We start from the raw sequence: 23,196 nt of genomic DNA on the forward strand, positions 1-23,196 counted from the left end.
GTAAGTGCAAGGGACACTCACTACTGTCAATACTGTCAGCTACCTCTGGTGTCTCTTCTCCTCCTTCTTTCTTCCTCCTTGCCTCTACTGCTACTATTACCTCTCTGTTCTTACCCATAGTCCTTACGTCACTTCTCCCCTTCTCTACCACCACTCCTGCCGCTCACTACTGCTGCTACCACCTCATTACTACCATTCTACCTCTTCTAACTACACTATTGTGCTTCACACCACTACTACTACATACCTACTACATCTCCCTGCTATTCTGTGACTCCCACTAACTCTACTTCCTACTACCACCACCTCTACTCACATCTCTCTACTTCAGTTCTATCAATAATGCACTCACTCCTCACTCACAAACACTCTACAGACCCCATGTCTCCAAAAGCTTCCCCCTCCTGTCACACTCCCCTCCTTTGGTCTCACGGACGTCCTTCTCCACCTCCTGTACTCACCCAATTGGAGACCACACTAAACAACTCCCAAGCTTCTTCTGAATACCTCTACCCCTCCTAGGATTGGCCAACCTGCCCTACCAATGGCTTACCCCTGCCTTCAGGGGAGGGCTTGGGACACTTGATAAAAGCTAAAAGCCCTGCTCCCTTTTCTATGTGGACCCAGAAGTGTTAATGACTTTCTCCCTGTGAGCAGGCTCATATCCTTTTCTTATCCGCAGTTTTTTATGGTGGGTTGTCTTGTAGCGTGACCCCGGGGGCTACTGCCTGCAACTTTGAGCAGGCTTCTGTAGCATCTTATTCTCTGCACCTCTTTGCAGTGTAGTCCCCATTTTCACTAGGGCGTCCTGTCCTGGTGCCATCCTAGCAGGTAAGGAGGTACTGAGAGAGGACTGCCTGAACATTCTCTGGCACCCGAGGGTGTTGGGGTGGGGCTCCCTCTCTCCTGTGACAGGGCCGGATAAATGGCCCTGTCACAGTTGTGCATCTGGTTCTCACCCACTCTAGCTCTCCAATACCCCCTCCCCCTTTCTGTACCACCATCATGACTGTACCATCCCCTGCTCTCCCCTGAGCACGTTTAGATGGCTTTTAAGTAATCTTATTAGCCAACTATCCCTGGAATGGCCTCTGTTCTGTCTTTGTTCTCTCCTTGAATGGGGATTTGGCTGTTCCTCCGGTGTCCCTCCTCTCGATCAAGTGTTTCCTTTCTCCTAATAGTACTTAGGTGTTCGGCACCAGGCTTTCCACCTTTGCTATTTGGTCCCTGCATTCCCCTTATGTCGCTGGTCGAGGATTTAAAAAGCACAAACCTCCCTTTTGAGGTCAGATGCTGAACACACTTCCTTATGCAGTACCGCTAGACTGTGGCTATTCCTGGCTGCCTGGCAACTGGGAACAGGTTACATTATGGGGCCAACCTGGAATGTACATTCCTCTGCTGGCATATATTGGCGCTCCATCGATCCACTATAGCAGGGATCACGAATAGAGTGGCACAATATGGGAACAGGGCCTACAAAGAGCCATGAAAAGGAATGGACTGGGTGTTGCAGTGTGGGCTCACCTCACCATTGGTTAGCTAAAATGACGCGGGGTCATACCTCCATTCCTAGCGCAATCTTCCCCAGTTATAATGTACAAGAGGTTGAGTAGTCGGGGGTGGGGCTCTGGGAGATCCCTTTTGTACCTCTTAGGGATATAAGATCACAGCACTTGTGGGCAACCTGGCCCAAAGAGTCTCCAAACGTCTGCACAAGGCAGGGGATAAGAAAACAAATCATCATGTATCCATGTATTTCAATTGTTTCATAAAAGGTGTGTGAAAAGAGGGGAATCTGTCAAAGTTATTGACCTAGAACCAAAAACCAATACACCCCTCAACATAAAGTACTGTAATTCTTGTGTTTACAGGAAACATGATGGAGGGTTATTAAATAGAATGATTATGCAGTGTTATTTCAGAACCAGACACACAATATCAATTGGGAAAAGGGAATTGGACCATACACAATGCTGTGCTATCCTTACTAAAGTTAAAAAGAGGCAAAGAGTGAGAATCGTATGGACATATTTCACACGTGAATCGCAAGTACGCCAATACCGTATAGTATATGAAACAGGAGAAACAAAGATGTTTTTTACCAATCTCATAGCAAAAAAGGTTTCAGAGGGTGAGGTAATGGAAGTGAACATTGAGGGGGGCAGCCACAATTAATAGTAATGCAACATCTTACATAACTGTTAGGATTTTCGGACTCACACAGCACAGATTGAGGGGAGTCTGATGGGAGATGGGGGTCCTCTGTGCCGGCTACAGCACAGCAATCAACACCTCCTGTCAGTGCGGTTGTGGCATTCACGTTGAACCCGACACTATGGGGTGCCAGCGGTCCAGACAGGGGGAAAGAAATGTATTCTGATCTCCACCCCCTCCTTCTGTAGAGGGGGGGGCAGAGTCCGAGGTCCCAGCCATGCCAATCGGTGAGATTCTGAGGACAGCATTCTTGCAAACTTTCCATGACCAACCTGATTGCCAGACATTGCAGATCACCCTACATTGGTACCTTTGAGCCTGGATGGACACGGGCAGCTTACTACATGCTTTGTTGGCTCCCCAAAACTTTTCAGGAGCTCACCTGATTGTGGCAACCACCTGGATCTGTTTTGGGGACTTTCCTGTTGGATTCCCTATGCACATGTAATCCTAAACCCACTTGTGTGTGGTTCTGTCCTCTACTGACAACAAGAGCTTGCAGATGGCCCATGCAAAGGAACAAAACACTGATGGGTGGATCTTCTTAAATCCTACTCTTCTGGCAATGGTAGTTCTTGCTAGACAGAGCAGATTCAGTTATTTAATCATTCAGTAGAGGCTAGTGGGGAGGGGGGGGGGGGGTTCTGGAGGAAAGTGTGTGTACTTCTCTCTCCTGCCCAGTTCCTGTATCGTGGTGGTGCCATACTTCCGCTCTTCTGGTGCATGCTTCGTGGGGAGACGACTCTCTCCTTTGCATGTTTCTAGAGAGGTTTGTGTGCACAAATGGCCCCTGGGAGAGTTCTGCTGCCTGCCTGGTCCACGTGTGACAGAACTGACAATAGCTTAATAAATCAGGCATGCCATTCTATGCCACCTGGACTAACTTGAATCCATCTGTGATGCAGGTTTTTTAACCAACGTGAAAGAGCATATTTCATGACGAGATGAAAAACCTTCACTTTCTTATACTAATTGCATAGCATGGAGAGCCTGGGTTCAATCACAGAAAGGAATGCATTTAACATTATTAAATCATTATCATTATGCGCTTGAGCTATACATTTCAATCTTCAGCGATATACAACTGAAAGAAGACGGACATACCAGAAAACAAGTGTTTCAAGAAAGGAGATTCCGACATTTGAAGCTCCAACAACCACAATTCTGGCATTTATTGTTACTTTGGGTTCCAATGTGAGTTTCCGATTTATGTGGTACAAGGCATAACTCGACTGAAAAAAAGAAAAGAAATGAGATGGTTCAGGGACAGTCTAAATAGAGAAGATTATAGCATTATTAGCATCCTCTTATCAACAAATCAAAACAAAGGGCAAACATTTATTCTGCTTCTAAGAAAAATGAATGTGTTGCCTTTAAAGGAAGCAAGTACATTTTATAATGTCTGCAAGATACATTGATTACAAAGGTCCCGTCTCCACACATCTCTCACCAATCCATTTCATGTTTAAATAGTGCCACACATAAAAGCTGATAAGTCAAATTATTCTTTTTAAAAAATAATGATAACAAAAAAAAATAATCTTACATAAAAAGTGAATGAAATCTGAAATAAATAGAATAAAGAAATGGTATACTGCAAACTTGGAATTAGGTAATCGTTCAAGGGTGAGTTGAAGTTCTTGGCCTCCGTAAAATGATACATTTTACTTTGGCAGAGAATCTAGATATTTTTTATTATGCACCATTCTTGAGTTCCATCTTCTCTTCCCCAGAAGATACCTATGAATCATCCCATATTTCAAGGAAACGTGATTAACATTGTACTTCTTCAACACATTAAACCCAAACACATGTGTCACTTCAATTGTCATATCTCTAGGAATGCAAGCTGGAAACCAGCAATGGGGAGGGTGCATCAGAAGCTAAGGAGAGCAAACTGGTGGCTGCTAAGCTGGCTTTACTTCAGTTAATGAGCACCCACTAATCGCGTAGCATGTACAACGCAGGTGCAGAGAATATGTGCACCAAGCCATTTGGTCAGTGGCTGTAAAAACGTAAAAATAGATTTCACATGAATGTAAAACAGAATTCACGGCCACTGGTATTTATACTGTTTTCTTGTGGGTTCAGTCTAGACTAAATTTGATCAGAGTAGAATTGCTAAGTTGAAAGTAATCATGGTTTGCGACAGCTTTGGTCCCTAGTAACCTCAGACCAAGGCTCATGCTGGTAGCACATGAGCCAGCATTAGTGATGGACCAGGTAGTTAAAATAGACTCAAAGGCGGGGAAAGAGCCTTTGTGTCTCATTGGCCACAGTCTAGGTGTTGATAAGGAGGAAGGATAGCTCAGGGGCAATGCGTTTGTCTTGGAAGCAAAACAACGCAGTGCAACACAGGTTTGAATCCTGATCCCGTGATTAGAAACCACTGCCTGGTAGTAAGCGTGTTATAAATGAACAATAAAAAAAAATAAAAAAATAAAGAGGCACGTGCGAGGTCAGCTTGGTACCTACAGTTCATCATTAATGGCAATGTTCTGTGATGTTCACCACAGCAGCCTTCTTCCATCTGAAGAAGAAGAATAAGAAGCCAGTGCTGGCTCCGGCTGCCAGAGAAAAGCACAGGTAAGTACTATAGGACATAAGCATTGGGAAATAACTGGTCATCACTTGGAAAATATGAAGCATGTTTAGGCCATGTGCAGAAGGCTCAACATCTGTTGTCCTATTGTCTTATTATCCTCCATCAGTGTGGTTCCATTAGGCCCAGGGACAGGCAAAGGGTGACCTGCAACTTTATGAGCATTCCCTCGCACACAGTCTCAAGGAACTCATAGACGATGGCTATTAAAAAGTCAGCTACAAATGCACCAGTCATTTCTCCTGTTGTGTTGATCATAATGCTCCCCTAGTTGTACTTGGCGACTTTAATCTCCATCTTTCCACCCCCACTTATCCTCCCCCCTCTTATCCATACTCAACTCCTATCTTCTCACCCCCCTCCCTACCTCACCTTCTCACTCCTCTGGCTCCACTCTCAATCTTATCTTCATCACCTCCTTCACCCCCTCCTCAGTCTCTACCCTTTCCACCTGTTCGACCACGTTCTACTCTCCTTCTCCATCACTCTCCTGCCTCTCCCCTTCCTCCCCCTCATCTTCTATCTGTTTCTCCCGATGAGATCTCTGTAATTTTAACCCCTCTCATTTCTATGAAACCTGCTCCTCCACCCTCCCCCTCTCACTTTTCTTCTCTCTCTACTAATTATGCCCCATCCACTCTATCCTCTTCTCTCTCCTCCAGTCTTGATGAACTTTATCCTCTCTCCCTCTTCCGCCCCTCCCGCAAGCCCGCCCAACCCTGGCTTTCCTCTCACCTTCTATCAATGCACCATTTTCTCTGACGCCTTGAAAGACGCTGGCTTAAACATCACTCACCAGCCAACCAAGCCTCCTACTTCTCTTACCACTCCCTTTACAACTCCTATATCAGCTCAGTCAAACGTTCCTACTTCTCTAACCTTCTCCACTCTCAATCTTCTCATCCCAGACATATCTTCCAAACACTAACTCGTCTTCTCTCCCCTTCCACCCCTGACCACTCTACCGCCTCTCCTCTCTCTCCCTCCGACATCGCAGCAGACTGCTTTTCCGCAAAAATACTCACCTTACACCAAAACATTCTACGCTCCCCCTCTTACTCTCCCCCTTCCCCATCACACTCCACCCCTTCCTCATACATGTCTAACTTCCTCCTGTCTCTAACGCTGATATTTCTCTCCTCTTGTCCAAACCTCACCCTACTGCTGCCCCCTCTGATCCACTACCCACTCATCTAATTCCCAGAATCTACCCTCTTCTCATACCTTACCTCACCTCTTTCTTCAACATATTCTCATCACTGCTACCTTTCCTACAGCCTTCAAACATGCTACTATCACCCCCATCCTTAAAAAAAACCCTCAGCTATCCCTCTCCTGGCTTCCAACTTTCGTCCCATCTCTCTTTTACCATTCCTCTCTAAACTCCTTGAAAGACTAGTCTACTCCCAACTCTCAGCTTTTGTCTCCAACCTCCTCCCTCCTACTCAATCTGGTTTTTGTCCTAAGCATTCCACCGAAACTGCTCTCACCTCTGTTCTTCTCATTCTCCTTGACCTCTCTGCTGCCTTTTACACCGTCGATCAGCCCTTTCTCCTCGACACTCTATCCTCTTTTGGTCTCAAAGGCTCTGTTCTCAACTGGTTTTCCTCCTATCTATCCAATCGCTCCTTTGCCGTCTCCAGGGGCGGCCGCTTCTCCCCTACACACTCCCTTGACATTGGCGTTCCCCAAGGCTCTGTACTTGGCCCCTTCCTCTTCTCACTTTACACCTCACTTCTTGCCCCAATCATCTCTTCCTTTGGTATCTCTCACCACTTTTACGCTGATGACACCCAGCTCTTCCTTTTCTTCTCTTCCTTCACTCCTGACATTCACCTCAAACTCTCTTCCTGTCTCACTGCTATCAAACCTTGGATGTCCTCTCACTTTCTCACAATAAAAACACTGACAAAACTGAAGTCTTATTCCTTCCTGCCAATACTCTTCCTCCCTCTCTCCCCCTCCTTCCATCCTCGTTCCCTCTACTCATCTCCCCATCTCTGCCTCTGCCCGCAATCTTGGCCTCCACTTTGACTCTAACCTCTCCTTTACTTACCATGTCTCTCTTACCTCCTGCGCCTGTCGCTACCATCTCTATAATGTTTGCAAAATCCAATCCTCCCTCACTTTCCACACCATCAAACTCTTTATTTCCTCCCTTATTTTTTCCTGTCTCCTCTACTGTTCAGTTCTCCTCTTTGGCCTCCCTTCCTCTCATCTTGCCCCCTCAAATCCCTCTACCACTCTGCAATCTGCACTCTCTGCTCCCTCTTTCCTTATGACTCCATCTCCACTTCGCTTTCCTCACTTGGCTGGCTTTCCTTCCACTCTCAACTTACAGTCAACTTCCTCTGTCTTGTTTTTAAATCTCTTCATGATCTTGCTCCTCCCTAACTTTCCTCCCTCCTCTCTTTCTACTCTCCCCCTCAACCCCTCCGTTCCGCTGACCTCTTCCTACTCTCTGTCCCACCCTCCCCTTGCGCCCCATCTCGCTTCCGTTCCTTTCAGCTCCTTGCCCCACTTCACTGGAACTCTTTACCTCTGCCTATCCATTCCATCACCTCATAGTCTTCCTTCCGCTCCTCCTTAAAATCCCACCTTCTTCATTCTCCCTCCTGACAGCCCTTCTTTATTTCCTCCCTTGCTTCTCCCCTTCCCCTGTTTCTTCCTAATGACCTCGGCAAATTGTGCTGTATCCTGTTCTTGTTCATTTGACTCATGAATGGTATTTTATTGCTTCTAATGTATTCTTGTTTTATGTAAAACGCTTTGGCGTAAAGTGCTATATAAAAGATAATAAATACAAATATAAATAATGCCAAAGAACAGTAGCTCTACATTCTTGTATCCTTAGCAGAAGGTCATACACGTCATGCTCATGCTGCCAGGTTCATGTCCAGCAGAGGGAGTTGTATGGTGCTGGTGTGGAACGTCTGTAGCAGCCATCATTAGACCCATGATGGGATCTGGGGTGGCGTTATCCATAGATTGCCCATGGCGGTGTTCCTTCTTTGAAACCAGGAGGCAGCAAACAACAGACCCTACTTCGAATAGCAGATATATTCAGATTTTGGATGGGAGGAGACAGAACCTCCTTTTGTCAGGCACACTGTGGAGTTTGAAGTTCCTCCTTCCTGACCTGTTCTGACACAGGTCCAACGTCCCAAATATGGAAGAAGGTTCAGGCTGTGTAAATTCTATTAGTATGGGCAGCTGGTCATTTTAGTGTCAGTATTTCTATCATTTGTTTTAGCAATTGTGTCCACGTGTGAATTGTACTTAGATTTCACACACTCTAGAAAGCCTTACATGGTGAAATGAGTAGCAATAAAAGCTACTGTCCATTACCCTTAGCATTTAGAAAAACCTTTCCAGACATTTGCTAGTCCTTAGGCGATGATCTCATCTCTTGTTCAAGTGTTTGTTTGGTCGTCATCAAAATAAGCTCAACCCTATGTGTTTTGTCTGTTCAATACTTTTCATACATTTCTATAGGTAGAGGGTTGGTTTATGTGCCAGACAAGACAAACAATACACAAATTTCCTTTCTCCTTTTGGTAAGATGTATTTTGTTGTATATTATTTTCTTTCATTTCAGATAAATTCTTTCACACTAGAGGATTTTTAAAAAAATCATGATTTGTTTATTAGTCACAAATCTTTGGTATTCTCTTTTGTCATTCAGTTCAATCTGCGTAGGATGTTATAAATTCAGAGTGTACATTCTGGTATCATTCTCAAGAGAGCTTCTTAACTTGTTAATTAGTCTCAAAATGATTCCTATATTATTCCTCTTATTCCACTCAGAGTAATTGTTACGCTTACCTAGTATCCACAGGGACGCCACCCAACCAGGTTACTCGCTGGTATGTTTCTCAGCTTTGCCTTGATGTGGTCTGCGGGGAAGGTTCTGCCTGAAAATACAGGAGGACTGTGTTCAAGACTGACCGACTGGGGTAAGTATCCTCCCTCCACCCCCGTATGATTTCAGTCCCTCTGGCACCCTCTCCTCACCTTGTGGTAGAATTAGGCGTGCTCTCCGTCCTGCCTTCTTTGCAGGGGCGCGCTGTCTTTCTTGGGCGAGTGCGGTCCAGTTACTTCACTGACGCCGGACCGTTTGATATTGTTCAGGTAGGTCTTATTGCTGTTCTTTAGTTTTGTTGCTATCCTGCATGCCTTCCTTTCTTTAAAAATGTCTCTTTTTTTCTCCCTTAGGTATGCAGAGCTTCAGCGCGGCGAACTGGCTTGGTTGAGCCCCGTTGGTAAATGATGGCGCATTGAGAGAGCTCTGATGCGCTAAGCAAGCACTATGCGCAGCGCTGCAAAGTCTTGCCTTTGCTAACCTGTGTTTTTCTTCCTTGTAGGTCGCGGTGTTCTTCAGCGCGAGTGGAATGTCCAGAGTGGTGCCAGCCGAGAGGCGACCAGCCAGGTAAGCCTTTTGAGCAGTTCGTAATTTGTAAATGTCTCTACTGCTTTCTTTAATGTTGCCTCTATCTTCCTCTTTCAGGTCGTTCTGTCCGGGAGGCGTGCAGATTCGAGGAAGGTATTCTCAGTAGCTGCGAGTGTTTAAAGATGAAGACTGCAGGCAAGATGCTGCTGCTAATGATGTTCCTTTTGTCTCCTTGCAGGTTCTGCTTCTCCGAGGTTCGAGGAAATAGCTGGACACGGTGAGCGTCACGCTGCAAGCTGCAAAGTAACGAGAAGCGTGTTGTCTTGCTCGGCTGTGGTTTAAATAGCCCCAACAAAATAGTCCAGGTAAAGTAGTCCCTAGGCTACCACACCCAAAACACTAGACCGCATAGCTTGGTTCTTAGGAACCAAGCTATGTGGATGCCTCCATGTTGGCTGACAATACAATAAAGTAGTTCCCAAGCACATTGTCTTTCATGGTGTATGAGCCTGGCACCAAAGGCGCCAGGACTGGCCCCATGAGGGCTTTTGAAGAGGATGCCAGGCTCTAGAGGCCCGAGTCCTGACTCCACCTGGCCAATGGGTTTGCCAGAGGGGGTTTTGGGCGAGGGTCGTGACAGTAATTCAATAGAACATCTTGATTTGTTAATCACAAATCCATTCCGTATTGCTCCTTAACACGTGTTTCACCCCATTAAAATTACTGTGGATTATCAGGCGTTTCAGTTTTTCTTATATGGCTTAATGTATTGGGAGATAAGGAAAAGGCACAAGGAAAATGTAAGTAAAGCCATGTAAGGTTTGTACTCTTAACTTCCTTAACATATGTCTTTAGATATGATTTTATTTAAGTGGTTGCTTTCACACATCCACTTACCATATTGGGGTCTGTATACTTTCAGGCCAATAGCACAAGTTTTTCTCATTGATTTCTTGTCTTAATGTCTGAAAATATTTTTTCAAACTATGCTTCAGGAGATGCAGCTTCCCTGATTTTTCCTGATCTGTAAAGATCGTACGCTGGATAAAGTAGTCCAGTTCTCCAGTATCCTTCAAACGATGTTCCGTGCGGCACCAGCGTTTGGCGGTATCAGACAATAATATTAGTTCACGATTGGTGCCATCCCGTTAGCATTTTTACAGTGAAATCATCTGGTCCGCTTCTAAAACGTTTTGAACATTTTGGTTTTCAATTTTATTGTATGCATTTTGTTATTCACAGCGGCCATTGCTCAAACTCCTGATTGGGCAATTTTACAATTAGAATGTGCTTTTGTCGATACTTCGTCATCTACTTGGGAGCTTAATTATTACGTATAATTGTACTTATTAGCAATATATCATTAGATGCGACATGGGCACAACGGCATGGTAGCACAGTTGCGTTATTCAACCCCTTCTTCCAAAAGATATTGTAATCAGTTAGGTGGTATTTCTTTTTCAGTTAAAGGGCCTTTTTAACGGTAGCCATTGTTCAATGGCTTAGATACTTAGTTTGTTGTTTAAGGCTTGGGCATTTATTCTTGACTACTTTAAAACATTTCTCGTTCAATGGTTAATTAAATCTGCTGCTTGTGTAGTTGTTCAATTTAATTAGATGTTATTGTTGCCTGGTTGTTTAATTCCACTTATTGTTTTTTCATATTTACGTCCATATTGATAATATTCGTGTGTCCTATATGTGCCATAGTGCTCAAAGGCCAATTTCAGTTGTTTCTTTCTTGTGATGCATGGGTATAGATGCATGTACGCCTAATAACAGCTGTATCATATCACTGGGTAATAAACAATACTGTTTGCAGCTATAAATTCATACTATTGCATACAAGTAATATTTCTTCAGGTATATTGAAAGTCTCAACAAAAATATTAGAGTGGTTGCAGGTGTAGAGATAGGTAGAAAATTCACTGTTCTGATTCAATCCATATTCCCTCCGATTAGCAGTGTAGTTGTTCCTCTTAAGCAAGTCCATAATTTCTACTACCTAGGAATTCATTTTTAAGAAGATGGTGATTGGGGAGAGCAGACAGAGGGCTAACCTTAAAATGTACAAACATTGTGGAACAGTAAATTCGATGTTCTGCAAATGGGTAAGAGGAGCAGTTTCCCCTCCTTATTGCTGCATAGAGGCAACACAATCCCAGCTTCAATATATGGTGCCGAACTTTGGGGACAAGGGAGCACGAAGGCTCTGGAAGTGTCAGAGTCAAAGTTCTTTTTTTTTAAAAAACTGCTGCCTTTGCCGCAGAGTGCTCCCTCCGGCTCAGTAAGATTGGAATTGGGAGCCCCCTTTATCGGTGTCCACACCTCATCAAGACCAGTACTATGCTGATTAAGGCTATGCCAAGTAGAGGAATTACATCAACAGGGGAATGGCTGAAGCACCTCATGTCGTTAGAAGGTGGGAAAATCCTTAAGGGAAAAATGTGTTATCTCTAGGAGCTAGTTTGATGTAGGAAACCCCACAGAGAGTAGATAGCAATGTGTGTCTGGCACTAAAGGCTGCACTAAAAGTTAAATCAGAAAGACGTTTAGTGCAAGAAGCTACCTCTTTGCAAACTGGTCCAGAATATCTTGCTCATAAATTGGTAGTTGGTGTTGAGAACTTTCTGGACTAACCCTGTACTATCCATGAGAGGGGCTTGTATGCAAGATTTAGGCTGGGAATTTTAGCGCTGGCTCCTATTACGAAGAAGTGGAAGCTCAATGACAGTGAGGCATGCCTTTATGTGGAGACCCAAAGGAAACAATTATCCACTTGCATTTGCTTTGCATTGCAACCAATAGATTTAGGCACTTGTACCTAAGCCCACTGTTTATTACAGAGGGTCTTAGAAACACCAGAGAGGCATTAGCCTTATGTGAACAATCGCGTCACCAGCACGTGGTACTTGCTACCTCCCGTTACATTTTTAGGTGTTGGTTTCTAAGGGAGAAAATCCAACTGACATCAAACGTAATATAGAGAAGATTGTGAAAATGGAAACACAATGTTTAGCTTGTGTAGTTTCCAGTTGATAATGGATACATTCTGCGCTGCACTGAGTTGTTATTCGAAAGTTACTACAAATCACTGGAAAACTGCAAAACAATAAGGGTTTAGTAATGTATTACTGGCTTTGAATCTATTTTAATGGTACTAGTATAGTACAACCGTGAAGTGAGGGGAATTAGGTTTAACTATTTTACTTTAGGTTTTTGTAGCTGATTTGCTTTACACAACTATGCTTCTGTTTCCCCGGATGATTTTTGAGCAATTTTTATTTTTTTGATGCCGGGTTTATGTTCATGTTTTAGATTTTAAATGTTGTTAAATTTAAATACTCTATGTGTCAACAGGGATTTTCAAATGCACATGTTTTTATGGCTGTGTTGCCGAAATAACACAATTACACCAAGAGAATGATACACGAATGTACACTTTGAATAATTAACATCCTATGAAGATAGAACTGAATGACAAAAGAGAATAAAAAGGATTTGTGACTAATAAACAAATCATACTTTTTTTAATCTTCTTGTGTGAAAGGATGTATCTGAAATGAAAGAAAATATTATGCAGCAAAATACATCTTACCAAAAATAAGCAAGGAAATTATTATATCACTTGTATTGTCTGGCGCATAAACCCACCGTCCACCTAGAAACACTTAGCATTCAGGCCTATGACTCCAAAGGTTTCCTAGCAAGTATCACCAAGTTCGTTTATGTCTTTGTTGCAGTGGAGAGAATTAGGTTGTGTCACTAATGCATTATGATCTAGGGATATCCTGGATACCTTGCGGTTTGTTTATTTTTCCAGAAATAGATTTTCCACACTGTTTATTTGGTGATAAGTGCAAAGAGAAAATGTTATTCATCGGTTTGTTTGTTGGGTGGGCTCATGGTCCCAATTAGGGTCAGCCGACACGTGTTTTGGCTGACCCTATATGTGACCCTAATCACATATAGCTTTATCAAGGCTATATGTGATGGATAGATGCCCCCTATGGGGTCCTTTGATGATTGTGCGTGATCCGTCTTGTCAATGACAGCTGGGCTCCTCGCTGGATCCTGTGTTCAAGTGATAATGGTGTCAGTGTGGTTGACAAGACGGATTAGATTTTATTCTTGCTTCCCCACAGCGAGTGTTCAGATAGCCAAGGTCCTCGGAGGAAGGGGAAAGTGCAGCACAGATATCATTTAACGTTACAAGGCACTAGCAGTTCACAGGGGTTTTGAGTAGAATGCATTATAACAGCTTTGTTCGTGACATTAGATCAGTACAATGGGGAAGAAGGATAGCTCAGGGGCAACGCGTTTGTCTTGGAAGCAAGACAATGCAGCGCAACACAGGTTTGAATCCCGATCCCGCACTTAGAAACCACAACTGGTATTAAGCACGTTATAAAACAACAATTATATTTATATTCATAATTATAATAGTTGTTATGGGCAGATCTTTGTGAGAAGAAGGCCTGAGTTGAGGCATTGCAAGAATACCAACTCAAGAAGTAGTGATACTGCCCCCTAAGGGTTTTAGGACAACTGAGCCTACAGTAAGAAAGGCCCGGTAGCACAAATATATATGAAGATGTAATTTCCAAAGGGTGGAGCCTCAGCCACATTTTTTGTGAAATCATCTAGCTCTCAGGAGATAACTAGGAGGATGCGTGCAATGGAAAGCAACATGTTTCAAAACAGGAGTTGCAAAGGGTGTTGCAGAACAACCCACCACGAAGTCTGGGAACAGTGTCATTTTGCCAGGTGTTTGTGCTTATGGAAAAGGATGTTGTATCTAATATGTGGGTCACACTTTTCACATCTCCAACATGATTGGGTCGTTTCGGGGGTTGGGGGGTTATGCACATCAAAAAGGCAATTGTAGCAACAGTGATGTGAGTAATGTTGTCTAACCAACATTGAGTATTGTCTGCTGACTGCACAATTAGGTTATTTCCTAGGGGCATACACTTAGATGATCATGGGTAGTTTACTAACCAATGGGTTTGGGTTGTATAGGGTATGTTTAGATTTTTGTATAGGGACTAGCCAAAAGGGTGTGTGGAATTAACATGTACTAGATATTTGTAACTAGTAACTTTTTCATATTTGGCTTTAAAAACTCATCTCAAATGGGGGTGGACCAAGAGCGTTTTCAGTTCTACGGAGCTGAAGGACCCTCCCGGCCGTATTTGCTTGTAATAAATCCTGTTTTACATGCAAATGATGCACTCCTTATTGATTCCTTGTATTGTTTTTATCAATCGTTTTTTGGTCCTACCGTACATTGTTTGGTGACCCCGATGTGATTTTCAGTACCCCTGAGAGGCTGGGGGCTCCCCCACCACACATCGTGGGCTGTGGCGCCTACCTGCAGTGACCGGTCCATGTGCACACCACACGGGAATTTCAGGCGGTGTGTTTCCCTGAAGGCCTGCCTGATCATGGACCGGGGCACTGTGCACAGCTGTGAAGGCAATTAAGGGGGGACGCAGCATCAGAGGAACTCGGCGAACACCTAGAACGTGAGTGCATCATTACGGGAAAAACAGGGGGGGTTGGCAGTTTTTGTTATTGTGTGGTGTATAAGTGAACAAAGAGAGAAGGGGTAGCCCCTTGAAGATGAGGGAAGACAATGCTGGAAAGTGGTGTACAAGTTTTTGACCAGTAGAGCTGTGAAGCTCCCCCGCCACGGGGAAAGATGATGTCATAAATAAGATTAAAGGTAAAGAATTGATGTGGGTAGCTCCTATTTAATGAGAAAAGACAGCACTGTATTTAAAGTGACAGTCCTGTGTGGAAAGGACCTGGTATCCCCCCGTCCTAGAGCGAAAGGGACGTGAGGAGGGTTGAGTGCCCTTGTCTTGAGAGAAGGAGACAGAGGAAAGGTCTCTTATTAATTTTGTTAGTAGTTGTATATATAGAAGTGTCGCAGTGTGGGGCATTGGCAGCCCATTGTGTGGATAGAATCCTTTTATGGTGTTCGTTTTAGTAGAAGTGCTTCAAGGGGTGGTTTAAAAGAAACTGTTGTTGTGTAAGGGTGGACCAGTTTTGTTAGTATAATGTGGTTTTGAGGCAAGACGCCGCTGGACCGGTGTCCATGAGATTTTTGTTTTACATATGGTTGGATTTGAGAAGGAGTGTGGGTAATAAATCGGAGCATATGCGTACAAAGCTCCCCCACTGTACAAGGAAAAAATCCTGAAATACCACTGTGAATGGATTCAGGGAACAGATAATAAAATGTTTAAATCTTGGCCCGAGGAGGGCACGCATGATAACGCCAAATTGGAACACATGTATACACATGTGTTGTCAACATATAAAGGAAAAAAGCTGAAAAGCAGGCAGAGAGAATTATGGAAAATGTTGGAAGATGTAGAGAACGACCATGATGACAGCACAGAGGGAGCCAATCAGGCACAATCCACCACCGGCCTCCTTGTGGGTGCTTTTCTTTACAGCCTACCGGAGGGTACACCAACCCCCGCTATTTATCCCCCACTTTGCCCAAAAAGGGAACACCAGTGAAACCGAAAGATAAAACACGAGACCCATTAATTATGGAAATAGAAAATAAGGCTAAAGCAGCACTAAAGAAAGCAGTGGAGGAGCTAATTCGAGCAGCGCAGGAGCAAGAGGTGAGGCATTGTGCGGCAGTAGGCACAGACGAGTGGAGGGTGGGACAGGTTCTTTTCAAGATCGATAGTAAGGTTATCAAAGAGATCAAGGTAGACTCATGTGAGGAATCTCTCAATTCAGACGTAGCTCGAGAGATTCTTTGGGGCCCTAGGCTTACAGCATGGCTCGGATGAATGGCCCTAGTAAAGGGTAAAAAGCGAAGGAAGATATCTCAGAATAGAAATAAGGGAACGCAGTTCCCCTGGCCACACATGGATTGGAACAACCTAATGAAGGCACTGACCTCCCTTACAGCAGGAGCAGGAAAATGGATCTATGCCCTAGAAAAACAACAAACAGCAGGGATCACATTAGCTGTAGGGGACATGAAGAGTTTGTATGCCATTGTGGTAATCAGGACAGTAGCCGAGGTTGCTATTGGTAGACCTTTATTAAAGCAAGGATTTATTGTTCTGTATTAACCACAATGTTTGGATTCCTGGTTGTCCCACAGTTGCTTCAGGGTGGGAAACGTGCCAGGACTTGCTCTCCTCTTGAAGTGTCTCCCATACACTTGGACCCTGATAGGCCCACCAGTTGCTCTCACTCTCCTCTCCTCCTCCCTGCAAAAAGCAACACCACTGCTATTAGGCCGATCCCTTTTATACCCACTATTAGGAGGGAAAAAGGGCTAATCAGGGATATTTTCCCTCCCCACCCTTCTGATTGGTGTATCCTCTAGGCACCCACCCTCTAGAAATAGGGCTGCCTCCTTCCTTCCTCCTCCTTTCCCTTGGATGACTGGTCCCTGCTCCCTCACCATACCTCCAGCCCCTCCCTCATTGCCAAGACAAGTGGAACAGGCCTGATGCACGTTCTCCTCACTGGCCCCTCCCCCCTAACATGGCGCTCCTCTGGAGGTCTGTCCCGCCTGAGGCCCAACATTGTCAGCCCTGTCAGGTAAGAAGGGGGTTCCTTTGCTCCCCCTATCGCATATTTGTTCCCCTCTGTATTGCTGTCCTCCAACGCCGAGCGGCTGGCACAAGCCCGGCTCCTGGACTCCCAAGCTCTCGGCGTCGGAGGCTGCAGCATCAGGCTGTGTCCCCGTACTCTGCCGCCGCAGCGAAGGCGGTCCTGCCGCAGGACGTCGGCAAGGAGCCCCTGTTGTCAGGGTCTCCTCTCCTGCTTCCCCCGCCAGGCGGGCCGCGGCAGCATTCTCCCCGTGAGTCGGGATAGTGCTGACTGAAGCACAGCCAGCTCTGTCGTTCGAGCGGCCTGCCTCAAGCCTGCTCCGGCACCCGGGTGGCTTCCCATCTCACAGCCATGCTGCTAGAAGAGCAGGCGGATGAGATCTGGAGGAAGGCAGGATACCGAGGGGTACCGATGAATAGCGATACCCACGATTGTGCACAATTTAATAACTGTCGAGCACACGTATGGAAAGCTTTGAGGGACACATACCCAGACACATCTAACATAAATTCAATCATGGGCTGCAAAATTAAGGCAGATGAAGACCCAGCACTCTACATTCATCAGATTCAGGAGATGTGATGAGTGGAGACAGGGGAGGTGTGGGACAAGAACATAGCTGTATTTTATCATAGATTGTGCAGGGGTCACCCCACAGAAGTGCAAGGTGACTTGAATAATGTGGTTAGTATCGAGGCAAACAGATGGCCCGAAATACAGGCACACATAGCGCATTACTGTGGGAGAAGGCAAGAGAAGGAGAAAGGGAAAGCAGACCAAGCACAGAAGGTAAAGAGTAAATTGGTTCAGAAAAAGCATGCTAAACTTAGCCTGGAAAGGGCAGTGATTTCCAAAATGACAGAAGGGTAGCAGGGACAGAACGCCAAGCAGTGATGGATGGATGGAGGGGCCAGGAGATAGCAGATGGGAAATTTCCAGAAGGGAAGGGGGCAATCACCAAAGAGGCAGAGGGAGCGGGTGGGGAGGAATGCGACCCAGGTTTGGAGGACAGTGTCTTGTGCGAAGACAGCCCATTTTGCCTGAGAATCCAGAAGCAGGCCACCTTTTTCTTATAACAACCTTAGCAGCCCAGAGTTTCAGCTCATCTACCACCCACTGTCTCAAATGCAGCCCCCAGGTACCCCATATGCCCCCAGTGCAATGCACGCCCCATGCAATCACAGCCAATCCAGTACCCAACATCAAATGCCATACAGATGCAAATGCAGCAGCCACCCAGACAGACCCCTAAGCAACCATGGGATAGAAATCCCCTGCCACAAGGCACAGTAGTGCATTACACAGGAACAAGCATTTTAGGGAGCAATCCTCTTCCGCTCCCAGGCACTATTGTCATGCCTGCGCCATGGGCGCATTCATTGGCGATCAATATGGACTAATTATTATTCATTTATCTGCGGAGAACTCTTGGATCAACCCCAATTTGCAGTGCCATAATTAGCGCATTCCCCATTCCCATTATGCCCTATGGGGCAAAAATGGGAATGGGGAAGGGCAATGGTGGAAGGGGGAATTACCGCCCCTCCACCCTTGGAATGGGGCGGTAATTCCCCTTTCCACCAAGGTGGTGCCGGTATTTTACCGGCATGAACCATGGCGCTAATTGCGCCATGGTTCACCGCCTACCGTGTAATGAGGCCCTTTGTCTTTTTTCTAATGCTACCTCAAAGGTTCAGAACATTGATACTGTCTCCGTCCTTCAAGACTCCCACATAGCAACCTTAAACAGTTTCCGGTGCCTCATGATGTGCCTTTTTGGAATAAGACTCTTTCACGGTGTGACAGACATTCCTCTTGTTGGTCAACCCTCAGGGAGCCTGGAGAGGGGCATACTGTCATGCCTGCGCCATGGGCGCATTCATTGGAGATCAATATGGACTATTATTCATTTATCTGCGGAGAACTCTTGGATCAACCGTTGTTCACTTTTTGGACCTTGTTTCCCATTTACGAGACTGTGGTGCTTTTCTATTTTTCCCAACAAACTACACTTACCACAATGCACTTGGCTATAACCATCTATTCCTGGCCATTCCTATTCGTCATCTTCGGAACTACAATCCCCAGAAGCCCAAGGGATCTCCTCTGCTTCCACCAGCTCAGGAACAGAGAGGGAGGTGGCCGATTGTATGTAGGTGTGCTGATCCAGGTGCGAGCAATTAGCCTGTCTCTGTGCTGGGCTGGGCAGTATAAAAGCTGCTGCCTGCAGGAGCTCAGTCTCTTGCATTAAGAGTCCTTCCGGCACCTTTTTGCTTCGAGCCACGGATCTTGTATGCGGTTCCTTCTTACTCCGACTTTGGATCCAGTGCCCTGCCAGGCTCTCTACATTGCAGCTGATCACGCTCTGCTGCTTTCCAGCCTCCGCCCTTGCCCTGCCGGGCTCTCTGCTTTGCAGCTGATCACGCTCTGCTGCTTTCCAGCTCGCCTGCGCCCTTCCGGGTTTCTGCCTTGCAGCCGATCACGCTCTGCTGCTTTCGAGCCTCCGCCCTTGCACTGCCGGGCTCCCTGCTCTGCAGCCTGCCTCACTCCGGCTGCCTACAGTTTTGTCCTTTGGGTCCCAGCTCTGCAGCCTGCCTCACTCCGGCTGCCTACAGTCCTTGTCCTTTGGGTCCCTGCTCTGCAGCCTGCCTCACTCCGGCTGCCTACAGTCCTTGTCCTTTGGGCTCCCTTCCCTGCAGCCTACCTCACTCTGGCTGCCTACAGTCCTTGTCCTCTGGGCTCCCTGCTCTGCAGCCTGCCTCACTCCGGCTGCCAACAGCCCTTGAACTCGGGCCTTCCTACCTTGCAGCCGATCACGCTCTGCTGCTACCTTCCGCCATTGTCTTCCAGGCTCCTGCCTCGCAGCCGATCACGCTCCGCTACCTCCAAACTACAGCCTTCGTCCACTGGACTTCCAGCCTAACAGCCCTCTACAGTCCTTGGCAACCTTCTACAGTCAGCGGCCCTGTTCCTCTGGGCTTACTCCTTGCTGCCGGTCCTTTTGGGCTCCGTGCCGTGCAGTCTGCTTCACTCTGCTGCCCTAAGCCCTTTTCCTCTGGGCTCCCTTCCTTACAGCCCTGCTCCTTTGGGCTTGCCCATTGCTTTCCTGCTCCTCTGAGCTTTCAACCTTGTACCCTACAGTCCTTTGCTATCCTCAACAGTTCACCTACTTATTTTCTATCAGTTATTGCAGTCCTCCTGTTTCCTGACTGCTGCTCCCTTGCTTTCTTCCTTGTTTTCAACCCTCTGTTCTTTATCCCTATCCAATCCTGTTATACGACTTTCCCTTCATTTCCTTCTGCTAGTTTGCTATTGACTTCCTTTTTCCTGGATTTTTCTGTAAGTATCTTCTCTTGTTCTGTTTGTAGACCCCTTGTACAGAGCTTGTCTGTTGGTTTCCGTCAAGCAACCTCTGCCCTTTCCCTTGTCTCGTTTCTGTGTTACAGACACCCATAGCTGTTGTTCCAAGCCATGAGCTATCAGTGTGGGCCTCTGTTGAAGCAAACTCTGCAGAAGGCTAGAGTTTTCCTAAGGTCTGTGGAATACTCTTTTCCTATATCTGCATACACCCCTAGAGGAAATCCCTTCTATTGTACCTTATTTCCTTGCTACACTTGCTTACTCTTCGTTCTCAGTACTTTCAGCTGTGTGTGTACTTATCTGTCCACCTTATTTCGGCACAACCACCCAAAACCCTTTCTGGGTGTCCTGTGCCACTCTTAACAGAGTGCCATCCCGTGACAGAATGCAAGAGCCAAAGATTTCTTGTTCCATTGGCAGGAAAGGCACACACAGACCAAAGATGCGTTCCTTTCGTGTTAAGAAACCTTTACAAAGATCTATAGTTTCCCTAAAGACAGCAAACAAGAACATTAGTCTAAAGAACAGTCTTGCCTTAGTAAACAAAGATTTACAAGCACGGTACTAAACTCACTGGCTAGCTGACCCTTCTTCCATGTATAATTATTATGACATTTGCGACTATGACCCGCAGTCCTCATCTGTTGAAGAGCTACAGCAAGATAATGAATTCTTACAGATCTTGTTAGCCCAAACAGGGAATACCACTCCTGTGTCTTCTGACAATTCTTCTAACACTGCTACAGCCAAGGATATAGCACTCATTGCGGGAAACTCTAAACCAGAGTACGCTGTTGCTAGTGTGATATGCTCAAGATCACCTTGGCAAGCTCCCCAGACTGCTGGAAACCCTCATTTGACAGTACAAGGCATTAGGTATCCTGAGGTTAGTCCACCTGGTCCTGGGTACAAAAGACCAATACTGACCATCGGTTGTCTTAATACTTCCCCAGTATCTACCAACCATAATAATCTTAAGGTCAGTCTTCCTATTGCTACAACCGAATTTTCTGCTACACCAGATTCTGAAGCTTTAGATCAGGCTAATGGTACATAACTGCTGCAAGAACAACTCCTACGCCTTAGAAGACAGACCGAAGATCTCTATGATGACTTTGTTTATTTACATAGTAAATATTTAATGAAGGGACACAATATTCCAGACCTTCTGACACTATGTCCTACACCCGATATTCTGTCTTTAAAGATTGACATGATAAGGCCTGGAAATTCCCACGAAGAAAAGGATACAGACTTATACCAAGCAGATGGAAGACCTAAATTTAGCATATGCATCCTTTCTAAAATCTGACACAGCTCTTTCACTTTCCAGCCACAGTAACTCAGGTTGCTATACAGACAGTAAAGAATTAACTCCTTTGTTGGGCCAAATCACTTACACTGTCATTACACCACAAGATAAGTGTAATCTTCTGTTTAGAGATCCTTCTGAGTCAAAGGATTGTTCCGCTCTTACCCCTGACTACTGTCCTTTACTCACTCTTACAGCCTCTTCTGAAGTGATCAAATCAGAAATGTACTCTGCTTCTAAGGGTTTTATACCGAAGACCCACCTAACAATCTGAGCACACCAGACTTTGAAGATCAGCCTTCAGAACGCCTACCCTATCCTGACTCCACATCTGACATACTGCCTGTTACTGTATCTGCTAGCCCAATCTTTGCTGCTCCTCTTGCTAATTCTTCTAAATCTGCTACTGTTGCAGCATCTCACATCACTCTTTCTGCAGTAGAAGCACCCCCTTCCTCTCTGCCTGCAAGGACAGAACCTGTTGCTAAGTCAGATAACAACTTTTCTTTTAGGACTACAGCTCTGGTTGTTCCTGCTGGTGCCTCTGCAACACAAACTACCAGACTCTACTCTATCAGTCTCAGGTGCATCACTGCCCGCTGGTTCTTCTATGACACCCACACTCCCAGTTGCTACAGCATCGGAACTATCTACAGCCATTCGTGATCTCCCTGCTGCTGTGGCTTCTGAACTTCCTACAAATCTTGGAGAATCCGCCATTTTGACTCCTGAAATTTCTGCTGCTAATCTTGACTTTGCCATTGCTGCTTCTGATGCCTCGGAAAACCTTCCTAGAGCAACCAACTCTGCTGTACCTCTGGCTCCACCTTTCAACACCTTACTGTTGCCTTTCAAAACAGGATTTGCCATGGAGCTTGCAGCAGACATTCACTGTTCCTCTATTCATGAACACACTGTTGGGTTTTGTGCTCCAAAGACTTTGGGCCTCATTACATGGTAGGCGGTAAGGGTTTACCGGTACCGGTATTTTACCGGTACCGGTAAATCCTTACCGCCTTACTACGAGGTCCCTTTGCGGGTTGGGGATTTTAACGCCTGCTTTTTGCAGGCGTTAAAAAACAACCCACAAAGGGACCCAGGGAGCTAATTACGGTACCGCAATTTGCAGTGCCGTAATTAACGCCTTCCCCATTCCCATTATGCCCTATGGGGCAAAAATGGGAATGGGGAAGGGCAATGGTGGAAGGGGGAATTACCGCCCCTCCACCCTTGGAATGGGGCGGTAATTCCCCTTTCCACCAAGGTGGTGCCGGTATTTTACCGGCATGAACCATGGCGCTAATTGCGCCATGGTTCACCGCCTACCGTGTAATGAGGCCCTTTGTCTTTTTTTAATGCTACCTCAAAGGTTCAGAACATTGATACTGTCTCCGTCCTTCAAGACTCCCACATAGCAATCTTAAACAGTTTCCGGTGCCTCATGATGTGCCTTTTTGGAATAAGACTCTTTCACGGTGTGACAGACATTCCTTTTGTTGGTCAACCCTCAGGGAGCCTGGATAGGGGCATACTGTCATGCCTGCGCCATGGGCGCATTCATTGGCTATCAATATGGACTATTATTCATTTATCTGCGGAGAACTCTTGGATCAACCGTTGTTCACTTTTTGGACCTTGTTTACCATTTGCGAGACTTTGGTGCTTTTCTATTTTTCCCAACAAACTACACTTACCACAATGCACTTGGCTATAACCATC

At 45.7% G+C, this 23,196-nt stretch overlaps 1 protein-coding gene across 1 annotated transcript in view; it reads right to left on the bottom strand.

Annotated features, from left to right (window-relative positions):
• The window catches only part of CFAP61 (cilia and flagella associated protein 61), a 2,971,729-nt gene that overhangs the window by 1,365,646 nt on the left and 1,582,887 nt on the right, over positions 1-23,196 (bottom strand). The window contains exon 18 of the mRNA XM_069608074.1: positions 3,322-3,449. Coding sequence (XP_069464175.1) covers positions 3,322-3,449 — 128 coding nt within the window. The remainder of the gene's footprint in view (positions 1-3,321; positions 3,450-23,196) is intronic.

The sequence above is a fragment of the Ambystoma mexicanum genome, chromosome 4q (assembly GCF_040938575.1).
Source record: "Ambystoma mexicanum isolate Mex_15411 chromosome 4q, UKY_AmexF1_1, whole genome shotgun sequence".
Lineage (NCBI taxonomy): Eukaryota > Metazoa > Chordata > Amphibia > Caudata > Ambystomatidae > Ambystoma > Ambystoma mexicanum.